At 43.1% G+C, this 11,144-nt stretch overlaps 1 protein-coding gene across 1 annotated transcript; it reads left to right on the top strand.

Annotated features, from left to right (window-relative positions):
• Window positions 1–566: 566 nt before the first annotated feature.
• LOC146181900 (endothelin-converting enzyme 1-like) lies at window positions 567–9,287 on the top strand. Its single transcript, XM_084575865.1, has 3 exons — window positions 567–570; window positions 927–1,276; window positions 6,928–9,287. Exons 1-3 carry the CDS (start codon window positions 567–569, stop codon window positions 8,854–8,856), a joined length of 2,283 nt encoding a protein of 760 aa, XP_084431991.1. The 3' UTR covers window positions 8,857–9,287.
• The last annotated feature ends 1,857 nt before the right edge of the window (window positions 9,288–11,144 follow it).

Genomic DNA, 11,144 nt, shown 5'->3' with positions numbered 1-11,144 from the left:
ACTTGACGCGTGATGAAGCAAAAGAGAACTTTGCGTAATGAAGGCGGTAGAGGCACTCTCGCGACAACAGTATACCGGGATTCTTAGAGATGTTAGTTAGTTTCAGAAATGGAAACTAAGTGCGTCGCTCAGAACGCAAGAACATGACAGATTTTTTTGCAACTAGATGTTGGAATGCGAGTACCAATGGTATCATCCCATTATCAGCGAGTACGTTTAGCTGGCGCGCCGACTGACACCCGAAAGGAAATCGTCTCTCAGCAGCTGTCCCCCCCCCCCCCCCCCCCCCCCCTCCCTTCAGTACACCAAACCGCTATAGCAGCCTTTCATGGAGCCAGCTCGCGTGCGAGTTTACCACCGATGTGCCGGGTATTGCAAGGAACCATTATCTTCGCTTTTTAATTTTAATCACAGATACTGAAGGCGGCGGCGCTTCCAAAGTAAGATACTGTTGTTATAGCAGCAATTATCAGTCACCGCACGGTTGAAACTATGGTGGCGCCCATTTCCCGCCTCAGCTTCTCCTTCAGCATTTCGCGCAGGAGTGTGTGATCGTATATCAGCAGATGCGTATGCGAGCCTTTTACAGCTGTCTCATGGCGCCATTCTTTGATGTTTTTGTGATGCTTTTCAATATGCTCCATTCTCGCCACATTTTATGTCACTAATAAGCAGTGTAAGCACTTCAAGATATTTATCTTTCGGTAACTGATAATGAATCTACGTCCTTTTTCTCTGAGACCTGTTAGAGACGCTCATGTATCATAGGCACGAATGCAGCATATCCTGTATGCTTAACATCCCCGCAGCCCTAATTCTTTCTACCTGTACGAACTGCACCCGTGTCTGTAGGTTCTTGCGCTTCAAGATAAGGAAAGGGGACACGGTGTTTTCAGTTCCCAATGGTAATATTTTTCGCTCTTCAGGAGGTACTGGAGGCCGCATCATCCGAACAGCTGGCACTCTCAATGCGAACCCTACTGGAGGCATCTTCCCGCAGTATGCAAATGTAGCCAGTCCCTCAGATGCAGCGTTGCCTGCGGGGCGGGGGCAGAGCCTTGCCAAGGACCCTGGAGACAAGGCGGCCGTTGTTGGCTGCAGCCCGCCATCGCCGCTATCGCCAATGTCCGACGGCCTCCTCTCGGGAGCTATCAGCTCACCGCTCCCGCCTTCGGTTTCTAGCAACCCGAGAGATTTTGTGCGGCCTGTTCTGGGACGGCCGTCCAGATTGGGCAGCAATCCCTATTCTGGCCAGGAGAGCACAAAATCGCCTCCGGTGCGTGCCGTAGAACCTACATCGGGTGCCTAGCGTGATAGAAAATTGCTGCTTTTGACCGTATACTCCGCATTAAGCTTGAGCGAGCGCTTTAACTGCAGGTAATTAAGCTTTGCGCGTATGCACGGTGTTGTACTTCCAAGAGAAGAAACTTGAGCACGATGGATTTGGTCATTGAAGGAACGAGTGGGAACTATATCACTGTAAGGCCACATCAATGCTCTGGAGCTGGTGTATTTGTTCTAGCACTTGGTTGGTTCCTGGAAGCTGAAAACAGGATATTCAAGAGAGAGAGAGAAAAGAGGGAAATAGAAGAGAGGGGTTCATTTGAAACAATGAAAGAACCTTTCGAAGTTCGCTTCACAGTACAAAGCTTGCCCTTTTTGCCTTCCTTTCTAGCCATGCATGGTCGATCAGATTATGTTTTTGCCGGCTCCTCTATGCATAAGGGCGATCTAAAAGGCGCTTGGGGATGGTGGCCGAACACGTGAAACTCTGATTCGGTATGGGTACTCCAGGAGGAAGCAATAGATCGTGTAAGGCCGGGCTCCGAAGTCAGTAAATATAAAGGGATCAAGGCGGGGTGAAATAAATGGGCAAATTATGTTGATGGAAATAAGAAATTTTGAAGTTGTGAGCGTGTACTTTATAAGAGGGCTGCTTTTAAGTAAGGAGGTTATACATTGTGTTTCTGGTGCGCTGTAATTGTGCGATAGTTGAAGAACTGTGTTTGGATGTGGGAATATGGTTTCGAGTTAGGGAGTACACAAACCTGCCGCCAGACACTCGATTGGATCACAAAGTCACAAAAGCGCTCATTCTTAACATTCCCTCAAGCTCAGTGACACAAATAATGGTGACTGGTTGGTTTAGTTTTGGTAGCGTGGGCAGTATGCGAGCTGAAAACATAAGAACGGTGAATTTACGAAAAAGACTGCAAATCGGTAGAGTCTACTCATATGGTCATGTGATCTGTGTGCAGTTAGCCGACACATACTGTGGATATAGGCAGGGCTAGCCGCTCAGCTTCTACGATGTCAGTTGTCCGGAATGTTGCTTCTGATTGGGCAGCGCCAATGCTTAAAAAGGCGGCTTTGTGAGTTTCTAATATATGGAGGTGCGGCGTTGCACTGGTATCAAGTATGTCCTTTTTTATCTATAGCTTTTTCTAAAAAAATACGCGCGTGACATCATGCGGCATTCGTGGTAGTCCGGGTTTAAGGTTAGGACAAATGACAGAAGCTGTAATTTGTTTTATAGGGGAGGAATGAGGTGTGGGTAAAATGAGCTTGGGAGCGTGTGTAATCGGCAGCAGTTTGGCCAGCGGTCTTAATGAGTTATGTTCGGTAGCCTTATGACTACGCTTGGCGATTGGACAGGTGGCCTTCGGTTCCTCGACGTTGTTCTGCAAAGAGAGATGAGAGAGTTTGACGGTATATGCGTGTCCGGATGGGCATAGAGCTGCATGAGTGAAGTACCGCGCACTCTGTTATGGCTAGTTGTGTTTTAGAGACCTTGTGATATGGTCGATGTTATGTCAGTGAATTAGAGGTTAGTTCATCTCTGATGCTCAAGGAATGCTGTTCCTTGATGCTGTTATTAATTATTGAGATGCATTTAATGATGGGAGTTGTTTGGCCGATTTCACTCCGTAAGGCATCTATGCTGTGTACACTTTTTTTGACTTGCTATAAATGCAGCTGAAATAGACGGAGATATCTGATGGTAAAAGTGTGTTGTCAGTACATATTTGTATGTAAGGGGTGTGAGCCGCAACTGAGGCCTGTTGATTGCTAACTGGTTTGTATAGTCTTGGGTCTTGTTTGTAAGGTATCCTCTACATGAAGGTATCCTCTACATGTCTTGTTGCGGAGCAGAGTTTGTTGTCATCAGCATATAATAATATTATAGCAATTATTTATGCTACGTAAAGAATACACAACACTGAATGCCTGCGGAAAAAGCTTTCAAAAAAGAGAACTTGACGAGCCGCAGGCCCCTATATAGTGAGCAGCGCCACAGCGGCATTGTATATATATAAAAAAAGCAAGTACAATACAAGTTCAAAATTGGAAATGCACTCTCTGAATGTAAACCTAGCGTACAAAACATTTGGTGCATTAGGGTAAAAAGAAAAAATGCGTCATGGTAGAAGAAATACTCACTGGTTGCTGGCAAAAAGAAACACCTGAAAATACAATTTCAGTCATTAAAGAAACAAAACAAAAGATAGAAATGCATGTATTATTTGTGATGTGAGTAATCAGAATATTTTGTTATCTGAAGCAAGGAAAGACGGAGAATCCTCATTAATAAGTCACGTTGTTGAAAATAACAGGTTGCGTAAACTTTAAGGGTAAAAAAAAAACCACCTAGAACATTATTTTAATGTTGCGGAAGTTTTATGAACAGTTGTCTTCAAGCTGTAAATGTTCTTAATGTAAACTGTTTAATGACCACCGCAAGTTGTTCTGTAGTATCTGTAAATCATACGTTCTTCTGACAGTTTGTACTTTTCAAGGATCAGTACTACGTGGGTTGTGGTTGTAACTTAGTTAAACATATAATTGGTAATTATTTTTTAATATTCAATTCTTTTGCAAATGATATAGCTAGAAAGTCTAGCAACTGGAATTGCATTGTGATAAAAGGAACAGTATGCGCCAATGAAAGTGTGATTCATCTGCTACGCGGAGAAAACTGTTATGCAGCTTGTGAAGTCTCTAAGTTACCATGTGTTGTGTTATTCTACATTAATTCCAGTAGTTTGTTTCAATCATAATTTCAGATGGAAGTATGTTACTACTTCTGTATATTATTCTAATTACTTGTGTAAGCTTAGTTGTCAGGTTATCCATGTGGACTTCACGTGACAGAAATTCTTGGAAGGTGAAGATTTGTGTCTTATTCGTTGAAATACTTTTCTGTATAATATTCTAATTACTTGTGTAAGCTTAGTTGTCAGGTTATCCATGTGGACTTCACGTGACAGAAATTCTTGGAAGGTGAAGATTTGTGTCTTATTCGTTGAAATACTTTACATGAGTATACCTTTTAATCAGATAGAATTGCTGATTGATCTGTAGTTCAAAATATTCCTACTTTTATTTTATCCTCCTTATCTGGTAGGTTATTTCAGCGCGTTAATTTGTCTAGTTTTGGTAAAGCTAAATTAGCTACAGCGACGTGGTTGTGAAAACTCTTACCACTCAACAAGATTGTTGCGTCTATGATAAATTTAGTAGCGGGATTGATATTAACGATATTGTTTCGAAGTAAACGTTCATGATAAGAAAAAACCCCTTAGTATGCTTCCCTGCAGGACGCCTGAGGCGATGGGTAGGGGATTAGAGCGATGGCCATTTACAGCTGTTTGTCTTCTATAATATAGATAAGAACATAAGAGACGAGGCATTACCAGGAAATCTATAGCATTCGCGTTGTTGAGTTAGAAAGGAGTGAATAATACAAAACAATGTTGCAGATGTTCAATAAAAATGTCTAGCACCTTTTTGCCATTATCAAAATGCTTAAAAATGCTTTCTTTTTCTGCTAGCAAAATGAGGTGCAAGTTTTGAATATCTGAAAGTTGTTTAACAAGGGAATTGTTGAAGAGGTTGAACAGAATATGTTTTGGAAATTACCCTTGTGCAGGGATAGAGGTTGGGCAGGTGTATGGTGGGTGAGAATAGGCTTCCCAGCGTCATATTCGCCATGCGTTCTTGGAGGAATGATTGTAGACGATTCGAGGTACGTGTGCTTGAGTTAACTTTGACTAAGGTGTAGAGGATATGGCTGCGGCTGACTTTATTTTAGATGGCCGAGAAATATATTTCTTTGTCCGCTTGCTCGCTACGGATGCATTGAGGTGCATTACTATATAATGTTTTGATAGATTTTCTTGGAAGCCGAATTGATCTAGAGCAAAACGTTTCTATATGTGGTTGTAGCGTTGGTAACGAGACGTGCTCGAATATTGTTCCTAAACAGCTGCTGAGGGATATAGAAGTAATATTTTCTTATGAGACTTGTTCGGCAGGTTTAGATATAAAGGCGATTTCGGCATGTTCCAAACGTTAGTAGCCAAGGTGCCTGTATTTATTTATTCAGCTGGTGATAAGAATGTTCCAAGTAAAAACAATATAACGGCAGAGGCTGGATAAACAGCTAAAAAGTAAGAAGCAATGTTGCTTTCAGCACCTGTTTATGTCGAGAATGGTCTGCCACATGGCTTCGTCTTGTTTTACTCTGCAATTTTTTGTCCTATTTCATCATATAAAGGCAACCTGAAGAGGAATATGATTTTTCTTCGAGTTAAATTATATTGTGCCGTTGTAATGATGACGAGTGCCTTTAGCCGGAAAATTCTTTCAGATCACATGTCACCCCATGTGGTTGCACAGGGGTTAGGGAAACTAAATTCAACATTCCTCAATCGTGCCTTTGATGTCAGAGCTGCTTTTTAATTTTCTTGCTCTTGCTTCTGTATTATTACTGAATCATTTCCTCACCTAGGGGTAAAAAAGAACATATTTGAGATTTAATTTCTTCCTAACTTACGATAACATGTGCGTATAACGCGCGCAGAGATCACTAAGAGCTAGTAATTGTAACGTTAATTTCTTAGTCACGAGAATGTGAAGATATAATTCACGTAGGAAAGGTCCGCAAGTGCTCAGAACTTAAGGCATGTGTATAAACATCCATAAACATATTATACGTCGCACTGTACCCCGCCGGGGTGGCGCAGTAAGTAGTTAGGGCGCTCGACCTGTGCTGTGCGATGTTAATGCATTTTAAAGAACCCCAAGTGGTCAAACTTTCCACAGTCCCCCGCTACGGTGTCTCTTATAGCCTGAGCCGCTTTGGACGTTAAACCCCACAAACCACCCAGCCAGCATCGCACTGTTAATAGTGCCTACTGATCTCATCTTGAGAGCAAAACTTGCAGTTTGTTAGAGCCAAGCCAGCCCTGGGAGTGCAAGAGGATTGTTACGCTTTCGGTGCAAGAATATTCTTTTCTTTGCATGATTGTCTTATTGCTTGAGACCTCGGAGTAGCCTGAGTTGCCAATCACTCACTTAAAAATTGAGCGAAACAGCTAATTCTGTCCGAATTTATTGCTATCCAAGTGATTACGCGATCATAACTATTTGCCTTGAACAGGACTAAGTTGCTATTTGCTAGAAAAGAAATCTAGAATAGTATATATTGTTTAATATTCTTTTTTTCTATTCTAGTAAATAGCGTTTACGATGATTGCGAAACCCTCAAATCCAGTTTTAGTGTTTCTCTATCTGCCGGAAACGAACAGAGATGTATACATCAGCAGCTATGTCCAAGACGTCCACTCAAGTTTATACAAAAACATATCTTATGTACGAGCTGTGCATACGGGGTGTCAAGCCATTCATAGCGTGTGCAACACATGCCTATAACTGCATGTGACTGCAGCAGACTGTGTGTGTGACTGCAGCAGCCAGCCTAAACACGTATATCCTAGTACTATGTTATCGTCTCCCAGTGTTCAATGGTAATATCACCTGTTTGCACATAAAGATGTCGATGCCCTTCAATAATACAAACTGAAAGTTATTACGCATTGTAAAGTGTTCAGGTGTTTTTTTTAATGGGATGTGTTCACTTTCCAGGGTCTCAAGATCTCACGGCTTAGACTGATGTTAGGCCTACTTGGCGCCACTGTGGTTGTGGCGGCCATGGCTCTGGCGGTCACCTTGTTTATGTGGCGTTCCCCACTATCCCTGCGGAGCGTGTGCAGCACACAAGCCTGCCGCGCCTATTCCAACAGGCTCCTCGCTTCCATCAACGAATCAGTGAACCCGTGCCAGAGCTTCACGCACTTCGTCTGCGACGGCTGGCGACAGAATAACCAGCATGACGTTTGGGAAGACGAGTTCATCTTTGTATTGAATAAGGTAATCGCGGCACTGCAAAACATAGATGTGCCTGCTTCTGAACGACAAACCCAGGAGCAGCAGTCCGCCATCGTGTACCGAAGCTGCGTGGATGTGCTGGAAGGGCGGAGAGACGAGCTTCCAGCTGTCAAGGAAGCTCTGGCCCGAGCAGGAATCGTGTGGCCGAGTCCCTCCAAAGGAGCCGACGTACTGTACACGCTCCTGTACAGCTCCTTGAAGTTGGCCTGGGATGTGCTCCTCGACTTCCACGTGGCGACCGAAGGTGGCGAGATCAGGATAGTTCCAGGTCATTTTCTTAAATTTGCGAACTGGTGGCATCCAAACTTTCTCCCAAGCTCAGGTGAACCATACTTTGAGTTCCTGAAAGAAAGCTTTCGCCGTAATGGCGAGAGCACCGTAACTTACCAGGACATTCAAGTATCGTTGGAACCAGCACTGAATAACCTTCCTGATTTTGGTGACGCTACAGGAAGCGAGCATAGCGCAAACTTTTTTCTAAATACGCCTGAGCTTGGCATGACTGAACCTAAGTGGACTGCGACGCTTGTAAAGCTTGGCATCAGGATGAACAGCAGTTTCTCACTCACGACCACAACACCAGAGTATCTAGAGGAATTACTGAGTCTGTGGCGAGAAAAAGGCTCTGACACATTCCACACGTTGGTCTCTTGGTGGATTGTTCAGGTGGCTGCCCTATTCGCGAATAAAGACCTGATCTTCAACTTTTACAACCGCGACTACGCCACGACGCAAGCCTATCACAAAGTTTTCTGCCTTGCTGGAGCAACGGTCTTTTCCGGGCTCTCCCTGTTCGACAGATACAACGCTAATCTACAGCAAGGGGACGCACTTTATGTTGCAAAAAATATGACTCAATCCGTGAGAACCTCATTTTTCAGACGCCTTTCCAGTTGGCCATACTATGACGAGAACATCAAAGTGGTCAGCAATTGGAGCTCTCTGGAAACTGTCTTCCGTTACTTCGAGCGTAGAGCAGAGGACGAAAGTCCGACTGCTGACCAGATACCAGACTTAAATGGTTCGTTCGTGTGGAACTGGCAACACTCTGTGCATGTCAAGAAAGCACCAGGATTGGATCATATTCTCGATTACATGATGGAGTTGGAGTACAACACCATTTCCTACGACCTGCTAGACCTTCAGTTGATGCCTTATACTCTGTCCTTCCCGCTTTTTGATCCGCAACTACCTCCATCTTCAAACTATGCTGGCCTAGGATCTGTGGTCGCCAAAGCACTGGGAGACCTGTTCATTTTCGCCTACGCTAAGAACAATGCTTCTCATGTTGACTCCATTAACAACTGCATACAACTGAACGCGTCAGACGACCAAGAGGTCTTACAGTATATTGCAACGCTAGTGATCAGCTACGGAGCCCTTGTGGATGCATATGATGCCGACAGTAAATTTTCGGACAGCGGCGTATTCGGCTTGGAAAAGTACACTGGCTTGCAGCTGCTGTTTATTGCGTTGTGTTTCTCCGAGTGCCAGGGCAGAGACGCGGGATGGGCCGGCGAGTCTTTGTGCACCTACGGTCTTCAGCACGTGCCTCAGTTTGCCATGGCTTTTCATTGCGTTCCTGGGGACCCGATGAGTCCGATTAGGATGTGCCAACCGTTTTGAGACCTGTCTGATTTGCGAATCGACTTTTTATGTGTTTTTTCTTCCAACGTCGTCTCTTGAGCGTTGATATGCGGTTATAAGAGCTCATGGATATTGAAAGTGTTTTTAGATCATATACAAAACAATCTTAATAGTAAGGGAACTGTCGTTAAATGCTACATGCTTGCATTTTTTCGCGGAAAGAAATCATACAAGAACCCACACGCGTAACTTCTATTGCGGTAGCAGTGTACTTAACCTGGAATTTGTGGGGGAAAGTAGACACACTAACAATATATAAAGCTTCACTGTTTCATCGCTTTGTAGGCACAGTCTCACATTACAAAAATAGTCCTAATTCTTAACTGGGATAAAGCTGACGATTTAGAGTTTTTTTATTTTCTCTAGCAATCTTACTCAGAATTATATTTGGCTTCGTAGATTCTTTTCATTGTTTATATTTATATTTATATTATTTATATTATCATGGACATTTGCGATAATTGCTGAGCATTGCTTGTCGGCTTACGTTCCGATAAAAATAGCAAATAAAATAATAAAACTAAAACGTACAAAACACGTATCTGTGCATTTTATGAGAAATTGTCCATCTCAAGAGCAAACTTTATAGCCAAAAAACTAACATTGCCTTCCTCTGGTGAGTTCGACTACGAAGCTTAGTACAGTATCTAGCATTTTGAAAATGCTAGACCGTTAATGACCGTTAATAAAGCCAAGCAACAATATTTATTGTTAAGAGATCACTGTTTACGCCGAGCAAGCTGCCTCGTTTACAAGCGCACCCATTTCTCAAGAATGTTGAGAAATGGGTGCGCTTGTAAACGAGGCAGCTTGCTCGGCGTAGACAGTGTGACAAAGGAAAGCAAATTTGCAGAGAGAAAAAGGATAAGCATGTCATGAATATTCGCATACGTACAGTACGGTCCACAGTTAAAAGCAACGTGAGATCGCATGGTTTAAATGCTATGCAAAGTACTGCCGCTGACCACTGGCAAGAATGGACGGGACCAAGTGTTTGCCCGGGAAGCGCAGTCGGCTGTGCTTACTGCGCATACACCTTGGGCTATCGTATGTCCCTGGCTCTCTCGGGAGTGCTTTGTAAACCGCGTGGCAGCAACGCAGTCTCACGTTTCCTTTAGCAATGGACCATACTGTAGATCATCAAACTGGGGCAGCTGCAACGAAAGCAATCGCATGCAATCTTCCCTCAAAAATACAAATATTTGAATCCTATAAACAGCATAGAATTGTAATGTGTGCATGTAATGCTAGTCAATGAATCTTTCTGTTTACATGCCTCTCCCTAAGCCCTTCAAACAATGGTACATGAACAACTCAAACAAAGTAAAACCAAGGACAGGGATAGATGCTCTCCTTAGCGGCATTGGATTAATTTGTATTTTTTGTGCTACAAAAAATGCTTTCATGGGTTTTCACTGTTGCCACAGATGCAAACTACTGCAGACTGGCAAAAAGTCGCCAATGGCGTCGCCGAGAAGTGGAACCTCTCCCTGTGCGTTGAAGCTATTGATGGAAACCATGTCCAGATTCGAGCACCACTGAATTTTGGCAGCCAAAGCTTTCTGAACTTATTGACGTACTTGAAAATGGCATTGCTAATTGTCTAGCCATCCAATGACCTTGCAGAAGCCGAACTGTGCCCTGAGCACATTAAAAGGCTACGGAATACGGTATATTAATCTAAAACAGAGCGAGTGATCTCAATGCTCTCAATGTGAGGCATGAATATATATGTTTGTAGCTTTATGATTTCGACGTATAATCAAATATTATAGCAATAGCTAACTGCTTGAAGAACTAGGAGGAACGAGTGAAATTATAGAAAAGGAATACTACGTTATGACAGGTAGTGCAAATAATTTCATTCTGCTTTTATGTAACTAATTCTCTAGTATATTGGTGGTCTGCAGTGACGATTTTCTATTTTTTTCTATGTCGTAAAATCGCCGGTATTCTAGCGTCATGTGCCTGCATCTCCTTTTCGTGAAGGTGTCTCTCTACCGTCTCTTTTCGTTTTTCTGATGGCCATGCACAAAGTAGTCCATTAAGCCAAGCTTGTCCGTGGCTAGGATTCCTTCAAGTAAGCAAAAATGCTAGAACTTTTGCAATGTTGACCAAGTATTTCCCTACATAAAAATGTATTTATCGTGCTTTCTATTCGAACATGTACGCTATTTTTGACACTGTTGTCGAAGGCAATGGATATATCTCCCTCAAGATGACTTCATCTACCTTATCCACGGCCACGTTATCAATTTTAAAGTCTT

The sequence above is a fragment of the Amblyomma maculatum genome, chromosome 8, assembly GCF_055883805.1.
Source record: "Amblyomma maculatum isolate TAMU_Amacu chromosome 8, ASM5588380v1, whole genome shotgun sequence".
Lineage (NCBI taxonomy): Eukaryota > Metazoa > Arthropoda > Arachnida > Ixodida > Ixodidae > Amblyomma > Amblyomma maculatum.
This window is presented reverse-complemented; position numbering and strand designations above follow the sequence as displayed.

Bases quoted from the DNA above. Each gene is read 5' to 3' on its own strand.
- LOC146181900 (XM_084575865.1), top strand. The intron at 1,277-6,927 runs GTGCGTGCCGTA...TTCACTTTCCAG, and splicing joins AGAGCACAAAATCGCCTCCG to GGTCTCAAGATCTCACGGCT.